The sequence below is a fragment of the Astyanax mexicanus genome, chromosome 1 (assembly GCF_023375975.1).
Source record: "Astyanax mexicanus isolate ESR-SI-001 chromosome 1, AstMex3_surface, whole genome shotgun sequence".
In the NCBI taxonomy this organism is placed as follows: Eukaryota; Metazoa; Chordata; class Actinopteri; order Characiformes; family Acestrorhamphidae; genus Astyanax; species Astyanax mexicanus.
Genome location: NC_064408.1, coordinates 59,669,167 through 59,687,467, shown reverse-complemented (window position 1 = coordinate 59,687,467; position 18,301 = coordinate 59,669,167). Strand labels below are relative to the sequence as shown.

Genomic DNA, 18,301 nt, shown 5'->3' with positions numbered 1-18,301 from the left:
GTAAGTTATGCTTTATGTTTTATTAACCAATTTGATATTCAATGTTTTGAAAAATCAGTGTACATTTTTCTCATAGCAATTAACAGCAGAATGTTTAGCTCTTCCACACACCAGCTGAGAATGTGCACAGCACCCTTTCTCTCCATTGCTCTTCAGGTTTGTCTGTGTATGGAGGAGCACTCGGATAAACCAGCTAATGGGCGTAGGTTTTAGCCACATTTTAGGCAGAAGATTTTGGACACTGCTCTATCAGCCAAAAATATTTACATTTGACCATTTAGTCAAATGTTTGGACACAGTTCTTTTAGCTAGATATATCTGCATTTCACTATTTAGCCCAATGTTTTTGCACTTCAACATTTAGGCAAAGGTTTCTGGACACAAGCATATCATCCATAAATATATTTTCTTGCTGAAGTTTATAAAATGTTGTTTTTAATTTACTACATAATTAAAACACACAAACACCCTTACACTGTGTCATTAATTTATTGATGAATAGACCAAAATAAATTGTCCAAAATTACCTAAAATAAACTATTTTAACAGTGACTTCCTTTGAAAGTTAAGAGGGTTTTATATCTGTTCTGTAAATTTGCTGTTTTGGAGATACATGTTTTTTTTTATTCATTGTACAGCAACAATATGCATTCCACCTATCAACCAAATGATTTTGGGTTGCAACGTTTAGCCAAATGTCTCTGGACTTATTTATATTCCATTATACACCTTAGCAACTTACATCTGTATGACACCAACATTGCTCCAATGAGAGTTTCTGCAGAAACTGCACTCTAAAATATATATTTTAAATCTAATAAATGTTCTGTACTTTTATTGTCATTGCAACATAAAATGTTTTAAAATAGTTCCAAACAAATCTTATGTGTGTGTTTCTGGCAGCCAGTAGCACAGTTGTGGGCTGTGGCTGATTTACCTACCTGTGTGAGTAAGGGATCAGTAATGTCTCAGGAGAGCAGGGCTGGTGGGAGTGAATGCTGCAGTAACCAGAAAGGCAAGAAGTTCTCTTTGAATGAAGGTCCTGGAGGACGTGGAGCGGACTGCTATTGGCCAGTCTGTTTCTTGAAGCGCGTTTATTGGCTGTGAGAGTTCAAAGGGGCGGGGCAAACAGTGTCATCGCTATGGGAACCCGACAACTGAAGACACATTACAGGCAACGAGAGGAAGCCTTCGATATCAGTGGTGTGTGAATGGAAATGGTGCACTATGGAGGATTATCAGGACTAGGACTGCATCGACACCATCAGTACTGAGGGTATGATCTCCACTGATCCTTCTCCTAGCTCTGTTCAGTAACCCAGGCTTTAGACTAGACTGTCTGCACCACCTCTCTAAATCTGAGTGAGTGTAAACAGGCAAATCCCCTGTGCTGAATGAGCTCAAACAGTGTTGATTCAGCGCATACAGTATTACAGGGTTAACTTAGTGTGCTGAAATACATCATTCCTTTGTCTCTGTGTGCACAAAAAGCTTATATGGAGATTTGGTTCCTTTGCTTAGCATTTATGAGCCCAAGGCAATTTATTCTGAACAATTGCATGTTATCCTAAAACTTATGCAGCACAGGTTATTTTGAAATAGCTTTTTTTTCTTTTGTTTATGTATTTGTTTGTTTTATAGGTATTCGTGGAAGGAGCCTGGGTCATAGGATGCCCCTTACCCTTAGAGAGAAATCTGGAGCCAAAATGCAGACCAAGCGGAGTGCCTGGACCCCACTAAACCACCACCTGATCAACAACCATGTATGTGCCTCTGACCATCCATTCTTTATCCTTTCTTATGCCAGATTTTAATAATCTTCCTTGAATTTCTATTTGTAAATTTACTAATCGTATAGGGCCCTAACCTTCACCTCCTTGCTCCTTGGTGCTTCAATGATGACTGCCCACTGGTTCAGACACGTGTCCTCACAATATGTCGTTGTGCTCACTAGTGTGTATGTGTTAGTTCAATGCATAAATGGAATAAAGGTAGAGGCAGCTTTCCATCTCTGTGCTTCCAGCACAAGTATGGTGAATTTGCTTGTTTTGTCTTGTCTTGTCTTGTATTGTCAATGCTGCATTGATTGTCTATTAGAAGTGTTTTTAAATGTGTATAATCAATCCTGTAGGTTTTTGAAGAGAGGAGAAACCTTCTGGGAAAATGGGTGAGGAATTATTTTTTAAATAAAAGATTAAACAGGTTTGTTGAATGGACATTATTTTGAGTACAATTTCCAGTAAAACATTCTGTCATTTTAAGTAAATAACATGCTGGACTGTCCTCTAGCTTAACCATGACTAAGGCTACGTTCACATTACCAGGCTGAAGTGAATCAAATCTGATTTTTTGCTTAATGTGGCTCATATCTGATTTTTACATGGCTGTGTGAACATGCCAAATCCATTTTTTTTAAAATCAGATTTTAGTCACTATGTCATATGTGGTCCTAAATCGGTTATGTATCTGATCCATGGACATGCGATATGAATGTAAATGGTCAAATCGAATTTTTGCTTTTTTTTGCATGCACTATGTGCATCTCTTGGTGCAGCTGTGCAGCTATAGCTGCAAAATCAGCAAAAGCAAATTGTCTGGCCTTTTTTCACCTCCTCGACCTGAGCATGTACTTCAGACCAGCTTTTTCTCTCCACTCCAGCAAAAGATGCTCCACATATGAGCTGCTAACGCATCTATTTCCCTTTAAAAAGCTACGAGTCATCTCACAAATATGACGTTTTCTGCAGTTGGTGACATTTATATGCCTTAAAATGTGCGCATTTGAGGCATTTCAGGGACAGATTCGTTCATATTACACACAGATACAGGTCACATACTTTTGTGAATGTGAACCGCCAAAATAACCTGTTTCTTTAAGTCTAGTTTATTTGTGGTATCTGTATAGTCATTCCTTGTTTATTTTTTCTTTAGTTTGATAAGTGGTCTGACAGCCAGAGGAAGCAAGTGCTGCAGGATTTCTTCTCCCGGTGTACTACAGGCCAGCTGAAGTATCTCAGACAGACTCTGTGCAGCCAAGTGCCAGAGGCAGCTCTGGACTTCACTAATGTTCTACCAAGAGTCATATGTCTCTATGTTTTCTCATTCCTGGACCCCAGGAGCCTCTGTAGATGTGCACAGGTAATTAATGCACATGAAGGCCAACCCTTAGCATTCAAACACTGAAGTACTATGTTAAACTGCATAATATTTATTATAGCTATATAAAGAAAAGCAGATTTAGGTTTTAAAGTATCTGATACTATTTAACTTGGTTAAAATGCTAGAATTGTGAATATCAGTATGAAATGCACTGTCAGGATCCAACCAAAGATATATAACAATTTCCTACACGTTTTCATTAAATCTGAAGTACAATTTAAGCATCTAGCTGGTTCTTTGAGTTGACATGATTCTACACAAAAATAATGCATTCTGTGAAGAACCCCTAAAGAACCAATTTTGCGTGAATTTAGTTACTGTTTATACTCTAGAGTACACACACAATACTATTCATACATAATGTGTACAGCATATTTTGTCTTTTTTGAACCCTTGGCAGGTTAACTGGCACTGGAAAAGCCTGGTGGAACTGGACCAGATTTGGATGCCAAAATGTCTGAGACTTGGTTGGTGTATAACCTTCACTCCTACACCATTCGAGCAAGGCGTATGGAAGAGACACTATCTAGAGACAGTGCAGGGGCTTCACATAAGTGGACCCAAGGTGAGACTCAAAAAGAACTAGACACGGTACAATGGTACATTTTTCTTTTTCAGTAGCAGTGTTGAAACCTTCTGATAAAGAACTAATATTTCTTTAATACAACCTACTGGGATTTAGCTGTTTATAGGTGAAGTACTAAAAAGCAGCCACAAAAATGTACTTGGTTGGGTAGTATATATTACTCAAAGAAATATATACTACCCAACAGTAACATTCAGCTAACAATAGTACATCTCAGTATAAGTGTTTGCTAATTTAAACTAAAATTATAATACTAATAATAGTGATACCTATCAATACTGATACGCCATTACTAATTCCATTAGTATCCCGTAGAATTCAGTATTTGCCCACTTTTAAAATAGTCAGTGAAGTTTAAAGGGACAATCATCCATTTTAGGAACAAGTTTGCAAACTGTGCAATTTTTAAGTTTTTAAGTTAAAATTGAATATGAAATTCAAAATTGGTTGCTATAGCTATGCAGCATATTTATGTTCATAATTAAAGACAACAATATGTAATATAGTATCATACACCACGAAAACCAGTCAGAAATCAGACTTAACATGTCTACTTTTTGTTTTCATGCTAACTAGTCAGCTTTATTAACTAGCAATTTTACCGTTTGTAAAATGTTCACTGTGGTATCTGCTATGTTTGACCCTTTCTACTTTTTGTAGACACCTGCAAAGGAAGAGTTCGTAGTTCCAGAGGTGAGAGTGATTAGCAGCGACTTGGAGGAGACTGGCTACCAAAATCAAAGACCCAGTCAGGGTACTGGGAGGAGTTTAACTGGGCGTGGCTCAGTAACAAAAGGACTTCCACCTTGGAGGGACTCAGACAAGCACCCCACGGATACAATACGCTTCAACTACTTAGAGAACCTTGACCCAGTTGAGCATGCACGGCAAGTGTAAGGCAGTTAGAATAGTAACAACTGTCCTGACCCATTTAGTCATACAAACACACACAGGCACACACACCATGCTCACACACTACTGTGCACTGCACACGGCATGATCCAAAAATAATATGTACTTTCCAATCCTCCCTGCATCTTTTCCTTCTCCACGATTCTGCTATCAGTCCAAAAAATACTGTGTCTTATAGGGCTTATTATACAAGTACGGTGTGTGTGTGTACTAAGAGTGAATCTGGGGCTGAATGTGTCCTCGTTATCTTTGCAGACAAGCGAGAAGCAGAAGAGCTAATCCCAACACAGCAACACAAGAAAACACAAAGAAGAAGGCCCTGTCTGCCTCGTCATACAGGCTGCGCAAAGCCAAATCTTTGGTAAGCTCTCCCAATTATCATGTGACCATCCCACCGACTCTCGCTCAAATCAAAAGAGAAAAGAGAGCAAGGAGGCCTTTAGAGACTACATATCTGAGAGGCATTATGCATAGTCAACAGACTTTACACAGGAAGTAATGTTAATGTGGTGCACAGTGGGAGTATGAAGGCAGAGGCAAAACTAAAAAAAGACTGGAAGAAACTGGGCCTGGAGACGCTGGAGACATCTTAAAGGAATACTTAGAAAAGATGAGAAAAAATTTGCATTTAAATATAATGAAATTGAAATCATAACAGAAGCTATGAAGCACTCTGGTTCTATATTAATCCGGTGAAAAAAACCTACCTGGTAAAAAAAGAAAATATATTTAATTGAACACAAAACATATTGAGAAATGTACTTACTTAAAATATATTAAAAGTACATTAATATTATGCTTTAACGTTTAGTTTAACGTAATTCAGTATACTTCTAAAGTACCTATTTTCAAATGTATTTTGTAAATTTTAAGTGTATTAAAAACAGCTTTTTAGAAAGTAAATTAAATTACTACTACTATTTTTAAAAAAGTAAATTTGTAACATGCTAAAAATTGTAGTACAGGATATTAAAATATATCTTCATACCCAACAAAGTATACTAAAAGTGTGCTACTTACAAAAGACAGGAACAAGAAGCATATTTGTACTCTTCTGTAAATATATTTAACATCAATTTTTAGTACATTCCTAGTATACCTGGTATATAATAGAGATACAGTTGTAATTCTCATTAAATGTACTATAATTTGACAACGGACAATATGTTTTAACTGTACATTAACAACTTGAAAATTGTGACGCTTCAATTAATTTTTATAGGGTTAATAGAATTTGTATTTGTGACTGCAACAGTCTACATATTCGTTCATTTCAGATGTCGGTGCTGCATCACTCTGCTTGCCAGTAAATGCATGTGTAGAGCATGGCCTTGTGGTGGTAATGGTGGTGGCGGGGTGGCTCAGTGCATCATTTGCATTTCTTATAGTTCAAAAGAAAATTAAAATGAGAGTAAAAATAAATTACACTCCCCAACTGTAGTAGGAGCACCTGAAAAAGAAAGAGCTTTGTTTATACTACAGCATTTATTTTACAGCACAATGCTATTTTATTTAGCATTGTGCTGTAAAATAAATGCTGTAGTATGTGATTGGTTTAGATAATTGCTATATAAGTATAATATGTACTTTGTCACTGCATTAGGATTTGCCTTTTCTTGTGGGAAACAGGTGACAGTGACAGTTCTTAAGTAGGACACATGGTGTTAAATGATGTTATAATCTACTGAATGCTGTGTGTCCTTTCTCAGATGTTTTTGTCAGTGGACCTTGCTGCAGATGGCAAGAAAAGACAGAGCAGGCCACAGTGGGCGACACAAAGTTTAGCAGCTCTCTCGGCCAATAAAGATCCAGAAAAGAGGCTTGGCTCAAGCCAGTGGAATGCTGGGATACGGCCAGGTCCAGTCAGGTCGCCAGTCCCGAAACTGAGCCAGGAGGGGCTCAGAGCATCTCAAAGATCCCACAGGAGCACACCAAGTAAGACCACTGCTGTGTATATCCACTCATAAAACGCCCATTCTTATCCAGCTGTAGATTAACTAGTGCAGCTGATGTTTTTTTTTCATACATTGTGACACACGCTAATGTTAAAAAATCTCATATTACATTGTATTAATTTGTACTCATTCATAGCTTATATTGTAAAGATTAAAGTATTTGAACAGTTTTTTTTTAAATATAGCTTAAATTACCTCTTTTTTAACAAAAAAGCGTCTGTTAGCCATTTCATTTGTTTTAGGAACAAGAACTCAAATTTAATGATTAATAATATACTGTTTTTATCTATTTACAGTAAGTTTTGTCAAGTTTTCTGCATCCAGTTCGGATTACCACAGTTGTTTCTGAATATACATGTTGTTGTAATTCCATCCGCTGTTCTTCATTCAGCTTTTTATGTCAGTTTTAACTCATCCACACAGTCTTCCAATAATTATTTAAAACTAGAGAATTTGAACATTGCAATTATAAAGTACTGTAGTCACGTTAGACATTTGTCTTTACATTAGAATATTATAAACACTGATATCCATACTAATAAAATAGTGTATGACAAAAGTAATGGGACACCCGCTCATTCATTATTTCTTCTGAAATTAAGGGTATTGAAAATAGTTTACTATTTTAGGCTTAAATTTAGGGAGCAAAAAGATTGGACTCTGGAGCATTGAAAGAAGGTCATGTGGTCTGATGAGTCCAAATTTACCGTGTTCCACAGTGATGGAAGCATCAGGGTAAAAAGAAAGGCAGTGATGATCCAGAATGCAGCAGCACGTCTGGTCTTCAACCAGCCAAAATGGGCAAATGTCACTCCGCTGCTCATTGAGCTCCACTGGCTACCAGTTGTTGCTCGTATCAAATTTAAAGCTCTTACAATCGCCTACAAGGTGATGACAGAACAGCTCCTTCCTACCTGCACTCGCTCCTGAAGGCTTACGCTACCTCCCTGCCGCTGCGCTCCTTCAGTGAATCTCACCTCGCTTTACCAAACAACAAACTAACTACTTCTAACCTCATTTCCTGTTTTTACCTTCTATTACATTTGTACTTCACTATTGTAAGTCGCTTTGGACAAAAGTGTCTGCCAAATGTTATGTAATGTAATGTAATGTAATGATGTGATGCAGTTGACTACCTGAATACACTGAATATAACCGCGGTCACGCCATCTGCACTTAGAAAACGCTCGGTCGCGCTATCTACACCGAAAACTGAAGTGCACGTCTAAACCGTGTTTTACTGTAGCAGCGTGCACAGCGCACCCGGAGGAGCGGAGACTGGCGCTTCTCGTGCAGAGACTTAAAATGGAACAGAAACGAGTTTTACACCTAAATAAACATGATTTAACGAGGTCTAATCCACAAATATACACCAGGAAGACCACTTCTTATCTGTAGAACAGTGTAACGTTTTGAAAAGGTTTGGAGTGTTATTAAATAAGTAAATCAAATTGTTATAAAATCACATCCCTAAATTCTTAAAGATCTTATTCTCATGTATCCCAGATATATGTTTGAAGTGATATTACTGTATCATTTTTGAGTAATTGAATACCAAAACTATCTATTCGGTTTTGTATAAAAGGGATTTTGGAGTGCTATAAAACCACAAAAATCTAATTCTTCTTAAATCAGAACATGAAATCCTTAAAGAATACCTTCCATACTATTTATGTCATGCATGTATACTGATTGTACAGTATCATTTTGGAGTAAATGAATACCAAACTTAGGAAAAATGTATATTCGGTTGTGCATAAACCAGATTTCGGTGTCCTATAAAACCTTCAAATCAAATTGTTATCCAATGAAACCAAGAAAGTCTTGAAGAAAACATTCCATTCTATTAATGACATGAGTAACAAGTGATATTACTGTATCATTCTGGAGTAATTGGATACCAAACTTGGAAAAATGTCTATTCGGTTGTGCATAAACCACATTTCAGAGTCCTATAAAACCAGCAAATCAAATTGTTATCCAATGGCACTAACAAAGTCTTGGAAAACACATTCTATACTATTAATAACATATATATCAAGTGATTTTACTGTACCATTTTGGAGTAATTAAATATAAAACATACAAAAAATGTTAATTTACTTTTGCATAAATCAGATTTCAGAGTCCTATAAAACAAGCAAATCAAATTGTTATCCAATGCCACTAAGACATTCTTGAAGAACACATTCCATTCTATTATTAACATGAGTAATAAGTGATATTACTGTATAATTTTGGATTAATTGGATACCAAACTTAGAAAAAATGTCTATTCAGTTGTGTATAAACCAGATTTTAAGGTCGCATAAAACCAGCAAATCAAATTGTTATCCAATGCCACCAAGACAGTCTTGAAAAACACATTCTATACTATTAATGACATGAGTAACAAGTGAATTTACTGTACCATTTTGGAGTAATTAAATATCAAACATACGAAAAATGTTGATTCACTTTTGCATAAACCACATTTCAGAGTCCTATAAAACCAGCAAATTAAATTGTTATCCAATGCCACTAATAAAGTCTTGAAAAACACATTCTATACTATTAATAACATAAGTATCAAGTGATTTTACTTTACCATTTTGGAGTAATTAATTATCAAACATACGAAAAATGTTGATTCACTTCTGTATAAACCAGATTTCAAAGTCCTACAAACCATTAAATCAAATTGTTATCCAATGCCACTGATAAAGTCTTGAAAAGCACATTCTATACTATGAATGACTTGAGTAACAAGTGATATTACTGTATCATTTTGGAGTAATTGGATACCAAACTTAGGAAAAATGTTTATTCGATTGTGCAAAAACCTGATTTCAGAGTCCTATAAAACCAGCAAATCAAATTGTTATCCAATGGCACTGACAAAGTCTTGAAGAACACACTCTATACTACTAATAACATAAGTATCAAGTGATTTTACTTCACCATTTTGGAGTAATTAATTATCAAACATACGAAAAATGTTGATTCACTTCTGTATAAACCAGATTTCAGAGTCCTACAAACCATTAAATCAAATTGTTATCCAATGCCACTGATAAAGTCTTGAAAAGCACATTCTATACTATTATTGACATGAGTATCAAGTGATTTTACTCTATCATTTTGAAATAATTGGATACCAAACTTGGAAAAAATGTCTATTCGGTTGTGCATAAACCACATTTCAGAGTCCTATAAAACCAGCAAATCAAATTGTTATCCAATGGCACTAACAAAGTCCTGAAGAACACATTCTATACTATTATTGACATGAGTATCAAGTGATTTTACTGTATCATTTTGAAATAATTGGATACCAAACTTAGAAAAAATGTCTATTCAGTTGTGTATAAACCAGATTTTAAGGTCGCATAAAACCAGCAAATCAAATTGTTATCCAATGCCACCAAGACAGTCTTGAAAAACACATTCTATACTATTAATAACATAAGTATCAAGTGATTTTACTTCACCATTTTGGAGTAATTAATTATCAAACATACGAAAAATGTTGATTCACTTCTGTATAAACCAGATTTCAGAGTCCTACAAACCATTAAATCAAATTGTTATCCAATGCCACTGATAAAGTCTTGAAAAGCACATTCTATACTATTATTGACATGAGTATCAAGTGATTTTACTCTATCATTTTGAAATAATTGGATACCAAACTTGGAAAAAATGTCTATTCGGTTGTGCATAAACCACATTTCAGAGTCCTATAAAACCAGCAAATCAAATTGTTATCCAATGGCACTAACAAAGTCCTGAAGAACACATTCTATACTATTATTGACATGAGTATCAAGTGATTTTACTGTATCATTTTGGAGTAATTGGATACCAAACTTGGAAAAAATGTCTATTCGGTTGTGCATAAACCACATTTCAGAGTCCTAGAAAACCAGCAAATCAAATTGTTATCCAATGGCACTAACAAAGTCTTGAAGAACACATGCTATACTATTATTGACATGAGTATCAAGTGATTTTACTGTATCATTTTGGAGTAATTGGATACCAAACTTGGAAAAAATGTCTATTCGGTTGTGCATAAACCACATTTCAGAGTCCTATAAAACCAGCAAATCAAATTGTTATCCAATGACACTAACAAAGTCTTGAAGAACACATGCTATACTATTATTGACAAGAGTATCAAGTGATTTTACTGTATCATTTTGGAGTAATTGGATACCAAACTTAGGAAAAATGTATATTCGGTTGTGCAAAAACCTGATTTCGGAGTCCTATAAAACCAGCAAATCAAATTGTTATCCAATGTCACTAATAAAGTCTTGAAAAGCACATTTCATACTATTATTGACATGAGTATCAAATGATATTACTGTATCATTTTAGATTAATTGGATACCAAACTTGGAAAAATGTCTATTCGGTTGTGCATAAACCACATTTCAGAGTCCTATAAAACCAGCAAATCCAATTGTTATCCAATGGCACTAACAAAGTCTTGAAGAACACATGCTACACTATTATTGACATGAGTATCAAGTGATTTTACTGTATCATTTTGGAGTAATTGGATACCAAACTTGGAAAAATGTATATTCGGTTGTGCAAAAACCTGATTTCGGAGTCCTATAAAACCAGCAAATCAAATTGTTATCCAATGCCACTGATAAAGTCTTGAAAAGCACATTTCATACTATTATTGACATGAGTAACAAATGATATTACTGTATCATTTTAGATTAATTGGATACCAAACTTGGAAAAATGTCTATTCGGTTGTGCATAAACCACATTTCAGAGTCCTATAAAACCAGCAAATCAAATTGTTATCCAATGGCACTAACAAAGTCTTGAAGAACACATTCCATACCATTAGTGACATGAGTAACAAGTGATATAACTGTTTAATTTTGGAATAATTGAATACCGAACATAGGAAAGATGTCTATTCGTTTGTGCATAAACCAAATCCTATAAAACCAGCAAATCAAATTGTTGTCTAATAAAACCAAAACAGTCTTGAAGAAAATATTCCAATCTACCAAGAACATTAGTCACAAGTGATATTACTGTGTCATTTTTGAGTAATTGGATAGCAAATTTAGAAAAAAATGCCTGTTCAGTTGTGAATAAACCAGATTTTGGAGTATAAACCATCAAATCAAATTGTTATCCAATGGAACCAAGTCCTTCTTGATAAACACATTCCATACTAGTTTTATAGGACCCCGAAATCTGGTTTATTCACAACTGAATAGACATTTGGTATCCAATTAATCCAAAATTATACAGTAATATCACTTGTTACTCATGTCAATAATAGTATGGAATGTGTTCTGCAAGACTGTCTCAGTGGAATTGGATAAAAATTTGATTTGCTGGTTTTATGGGACTCCGAAATCTGGTTTATGCACAACCAAAGATAAATTTTTCCTAGGTTTGGTATCCAATTACTCCAAAATGATACAGTAAAATTCTTTGTTACTCACGTCACTAATAGTATGTAATGTGTTCTTCAAGAATGTCTTAGTCGCATTGGATAACAATTTGATTTGCTGGTTTTATAGGACTCCGAAATCTGGTTTATGAACAACCGAATATACATTTTTCTTAGGTTTGGTATCCAATTACTCTAAAATGATACAGTAATATTCTTTGTTACTCATGTCATGCATAGTATGAAATGTCTTCTTTAAGGCTGTCTCAGTGGCATTGGATAACAATTTGATTTGCTGGTTTTATAGGACTCCCAATCTAGTTTATGCACAACCAAATAGAATCTTTTCCTAAGTTTGGTATCCAATTACTCCAAAATTATACAGTAATATTCTTTGTTACTCACGTCATTAATAACATGGAATGTGTTATTTAAGGCTGTATTGGTGGCATTGGATAACAATTTGATTTGCTGGTTTTCTAGGACTCTGAAATGTGGTTTATGCACAACCGAATAGACATTTTTCCTAAGTTTGGTATTCAATTACTCCAGAATGATACAGTAATATTTTCAAGAATTTTCAAGAATGTCTTGGTGGCATTGGATAACAATTTAATATGCTGGTTTTATGGGACCTTAAAATCTGGTTTGTGCACAACCGAACAGACATTTATTCTAAGTTTGGTCTCCAATTAAGCCAAAATGATACAGTTATATCATTTGTTACTCAAGTCATTGATAGAATTGAATGTGTTCTTCAATAATGTCTTGGTGGCATTGGATAACAATTTAATTTGCTGGTTTTATAGGACTCTGAAATCAGGTTTTTTCACAACTGAATAGACATTTTTCCTAAGCTTGGTATCCAATTACTCCAGAATGATACAGTAATATCATTTTTTACTCATGTCATTAATAGTTTGCAATGTGTTCTTCAAGACTGTCTTGGTGGCATTGGATAACAATGTAATTTGCTGGTTTTATGGGACCTTAAAATCTGGTTTATGCACAACCGAACAGAATTTTTTCCTAAGTCTGGTATTCAATTACTCCAAAATGATACAGTAAAATCACTTGATACTCATGTCAATAATAGTATAGAATGTGTTCTTCAAGACTTTGTTAGTGCCATTGGATAACGATTTGATTTGCTGGTTTTATAGGAGTCTGAAATGTGGTTTATGCACAACCGAATAGACATTTTTCCAAGTTTGGTATCCAATTATTTCAAAATGATACAGTAAAATCACTTGATACTCATGTCAATAATAGTATAGAATGTGCTTTTCAAGACTTTATCAGTGGCATTGGATAACAATTTGTTTTAATGGTTTGTAGGACTGAAATCTGGTTTATGCAAAAGTGAATCAACATTTTTCGTATGTTTGATATTTAATTACTCCAAAATGGTACAGTAAAATCACTTGTTACTCATGTCATTAATAGTATGGAATGTGTTTTTCAAGACTGTCTTGGTAGCATTGGATAACAATTTGATTTGCTGGTTTTATGCGACCTTAAAATCTGGTTTATACACAACTGAATAGACATTTTTTTCTAAGTTTGGTATCCAATTAATCCAAAATTATACAGTAATATCACTTATTACTCATGTTAATAATAGAATGGAATGTGTTCTTCAAGACTGTCTCAGTAGCATTTGATAACAATTTAATTTGCTGGTTTTACAGGACTCCAAAATCAGGTTTTTGCGCAACCAAATAGACATTTTTCCTAAGCTTCGTATTCAATTACTCCAAAATGATACAGTAATATCATTTGTTACTCATGTCATTAATAGTATGGAATGTGTTATTCAAGAATGTCTTAGTGGCATTGGATAACAATTTGATTTGCTTGTTTTATAGGACTCTGAAATCTGATTTATGCAAAAGAGAATTAACATTTTTTGTATGTTTTATATTTAATTACTCCAAAATGGTACAGTAAAATCACTTGATATATATGTTATTAATAGTATAGAATGTGTTTTCCAAGACTTTGTTAGTGCCATTGGATAACAATTTGATTTGCTGGTTTTATAGGACTCTGAAATCAGGTTTTTGCACAATCGAATAAACATTTTTCCTAAGTTTGGTATCCAATTACTCCAAAATGATACAGTAATATCACTTGTTACTCAAGTCATTCATAGTATAGAATGTGCTTTTCAAGACTTTATCAGTGGCATTGGATAACAATTTGATTTAATGGTTTGTAGGACTTTGAAATCTGGTTTATACAGAAGTGAATCAACATTTTTTGTATGTTTTATATTTAATTACTCCAAAATGGTACAGTAAAATCACTTGATATATATGTTATTAATAGTATAGAATGTGTTTTCCAAGACTTTGTTAGTGCCATTGGATAACAATTTGATTTGCTGGTTTTATAGGACTCTGAAATGTGGTTTATGCACAACCGAATAGACATTTTTCCAAGTTTGGTATCCAATTACTCCAAAATGATACAGTAAAATCACTTGATACTCATGTCAATAATAGTATAGAATGTGTTCTTCAGGACTTTGTTAGTGCCATTGGATAACAATTTGATTTGCTGGTTTTCTAGGACTCTGAAATGTGGTTTATGCACAACCGAATAGACATTTTTTCCAAGTTTGGTATCCAATTACTCCAAAATGATACAGTAAAATCACTTGATACTCATGTCAATAATAGTATAGAATGTGTTCTTCAGGACTTTGTTAGTGCCATTGGATAAAAATTTGATTTGCTGGTTTTATAGGACTCTGAAATGTGGTTTATGCACAACCGAATAGACATTTTTTCCAAGTTTGGTATCCAATTATTTCAAAATGATAGAGTAAAATCACTTGATACTCATGTCAATAATAGTATAGAATGTGCTTTTCAAGACTTTATCAGTGGCATTGGATAACAATTTGATTTAATGGTTTGTAGGACTCTGAAATCTGGTTTATACAGAAGTGAATCAACATTTTTCGTATGTTTGATAATTAATTACTCCAAAATGGTGAAGTAAAATCACTTGATACTTATGTTATTAGTAGTATAGAGTGTGTTCTTCAAGACTTTGTCAGTGCCATTGGATAACAATTTGATTTGCTGGTTTTATAGGACTCTGAAATCAGGTTTTTGCACAATCGAATAAACATTTTTCCTAAGTTTGGTATCCAATTACTCCAAAATGATACAGTAATATCACTTGTTACTCAAGTCATTCATAGTATAGAATGTGCTTTTCAAGACTTTATCAGTGGCATTGGATAACAATTTGATTTAATGGTTTGTAGGACTTTGAAATCTGGTTTATACAGAAGTGAATCAACATTTTTCGTATGTTTGATAATTAATTACTCCAAAATGGTAAAGTAAAATCACTTGATACTTATGTTATTAATAGTATAGAATGTGTTTTTCAAGACTTTATCAGTGGCATTGGATAACAATTTAATTTGCTGGTTTTATAGGACTCTGAAATGTGGTTTATGCAAAAGTGAATCAACATTTTTCGTATGTTTGATAATTAATTACTCCAAAATGGTACAGTAAAATCACTTGTTACTCATGTCATTAATAGTATGGAATGTGTTTTTCAAGACTGTCTAGGTGGCATTGGATAACAATTTGATTTGCTGGTTTTATGCGACCTTAAAATCTGGTTTATACACAACTGAATAGACATTTTTTCTAAGTTTGGTATCCAATTAATCCAAAATTATACAGTAATATCACTTATTACTCATGTTAATAATAGAATGGAATGTGTTCTTCAAGAATGTCTTAGTGGCATTGGATAACAATTTGATTTGCTTGTTTTATAGGACTCTGAAATCTGATTTATGCAAAAGTAAATTAACATTTTTTGTATGTTTTATATTTAATTACTCCAAAATGGTACAGTAAAATCACTTGATATATATGTTATTAATAGTATAGAATGTGTTTTCCAAGACTTTGTTAGTGCCATTGGATAACAATTTGATTTGCTGGTTTTATAGGACTCTGAAATGTGGTTTATGCACAACCGAATAGACATTTTTCCAAGTTTGGTATCCAATTACTCCAGAATGATACAGTAATATCACTTGTTACTCATGTCATTAATAGAATGGAATGTTTTCTTCAAGACTTTCTTGGTTTCATTGGATAACAATTTGATTTGAAGGTTTTATAGGACACCGAAATCTGGTTTATGCACAACCGAATATAAATTTTTCCTAAGTTTGGTATTCATTTACTCCAAAATGATACTGTACAATCAGTATACATGCATGACATAAATAGTATGGAAGGTATTCTTTAAGGATTTCATGTTCTGATTTAATAAGAATTAGATTTTCTTTTAGATTTATAGCACTCCGAAATCCCTTTTATACAAAACCGAATAGATAGTTTTGGTATTCATTTACTCAAAAATGATACAGTAATATCACTTCAAACATATATCTGGGATACATGAGAATAAGATCTTTAAGAATTTAGGGATGTGATTTTATAACAATTTGATTTGCTTATTTAATAACACTCCAAACCTTTTCAAAACGTTACACTGTTCTACAGATAAGAAGTGGTCTTTCTGGTGTATATTTGTGGATTAGATCTCGTTAAATCATGTTTATTTAGGTGTAAAACTCGTTTCTGTTCCATTTTAAGTCTCTGCACGAGAAGCGCCAGTCTCCGCTCCTCCGGGTGCGCTGTGCACGCTGCTACAGTAAAACACGGTTTAGACGTGCACTTCAGTTTTCGGTGTAGATAGCGCGACCGAGCGTTTTCTAAGTGCAGATGGCGTGACCGCGGTTGAATATAGACCAGGTTATGCCATCAATGGATTTTTCTTCCCTGATGGCACGAGCATATTCTGAAATGACAATGTCAGGAGTCATGGGACTGGAATTGTGAAAGAGTGATTTAGGAAGGGAAACAATGCCACAGAGAACTCGTGCCGCAGCCAAAGCTAAAGGAGGTCCAACCAAATATTAGTGGGTTTTTTTGAGCCAGGCAGTGTATGTACTGTACTAAAGAAAATGTGCATGAGGTCCTGTGCATGTTCTTCTATAAAGTAATGTACAAAGAGTTCTCATTGACTAGAGAGCTGTGTATGGTCGTGTAAGAAGCTAAACTAACACTTCTATATTCTACTGCAGCAGTGCCCCTGTTCGAAGGACAGCCCTGAAAAATGCCAGCTCCAGATGAAGACTGATGTCTGCTGCCCTCTTCTGGATAATCATAGAACAACACAATGTGCTAATTTACATTTACCTCAGGATTGTAATCATGTTTGATCTGAACATATGTTTGGTTTAATCTACCATTGGAGGACAACAGCATCAAATGCAATTCTCCATAATTGTCATATTCATGTCATCAGTATCTGTAAGGTTATAATTATGTGCTGGAGACAATAATAAATTAGAAACATATATAATGTGCTATGGTAAAATGTATGTGATTTAGTATCATAGGCTGTGCAGTTTATACAAAGCAAATTGTCTACAAAGTATTTTATTGCATTTGTTTGCATCAGAAAGTACTTTGAATGTGCCTTGCCATCTATGGCCACTAGATTTCACTGTCTACCATAAACTAGTGTACATATAAACCAGGCCTGCGTGCGACAATATTTCAGAAATCTGTCATTTAGTGCTCTGTCTAATGTAATAATTAATGTGATATTTAGATCGCACCCCTGTTCCTATTGTGGGAAAGAATTAATGAAGTTATTAAATTGTTAGTGGAAATAAATACACCATGTTTCACTTGTAGAGTTGAACCATGGCATTTTGATTTTTTTTTTTCAACTTTATCAAAGATATTCCATTAAAAATAAACAATAAATTATTAAAATGAATGGAAATGTGCCATCATTTAATTGGGCTTTATGGTATATATGTGTCTAATTTTTGGCTGAATCATAAAATAGTCATAAAATAATCGATCAATCAATAAATCAACATTTATATTCACTTGAGAGTGACCCTCGTTTACAATTCCGCCGAGCATTTACAGTTTTAAAGGGATTGAAAAAATAAGAATTTCGAAATAAAAAGGAAAAAAATGTAAATAAAAGAAATACACATTTTAAATCGACATGTAATATACCTCTGGAATATAATAAAGAGGAAGATGGATGATCACAAGCTATCAAACCAATTTTTGAACTCTTAAAACTTTATTAATATGCGTTATGTGAGGTCTGAAAGCTCTGCATCATTTTTGTTATTTTAACCATTTCTCATTTTCTGCAAATAAATGATCTAAATGAAAATATTTTTATTTGGAATTTGGG

General features: G+C 34.0%; 1 protein-coding gene across 2 annotated transcripts; it reads left to right on the top strand.

Annotated features, from left to right (window-relative positions):
• The first annotated feature begins 943 nt into the window (after window positions 1-943).
• On the top strand, window positions 944-17,863 carry fbxo16 (F-box protein 16). 2 transcript variants are annotated; one of them, XM_049480995.1, is made up of 9 exons: window positions 944-1,276; window positions 1,642-1,763; window positions 2,132-2,167; window positions 2,932-3,138; window positions 3,560-3,724; window positions 4,406-4,638; window positions 4,913-5,018; window positions 6,367-6,592; window positions 17,160-17,863. In XM_049480995.1, exons 2-9 carry the CDS (start codon window positions 1,671-1,673, stop codon window positions 17,186-17,188), a joined length of 1,095 nt encoding a protein of 364 aa, XP_049336952.1. In that variant the 5' UTR covers window positions 944-1,276; window positions 1,642-1,670; the 3' UTR covers window positions 17,189-17,863. The 2 variants fall into 2 exon arrangements, with proteins under 2 accessions (XP_049336952.1, XP_049336956.1); XM_049480999.1 differs by having other exon boundaries at window positions 945-1,276; window positions 4,406-4,632.
• The last annotated feature ends 438 nt before the right edge of the window (window positions 17,864-18,301 follow it).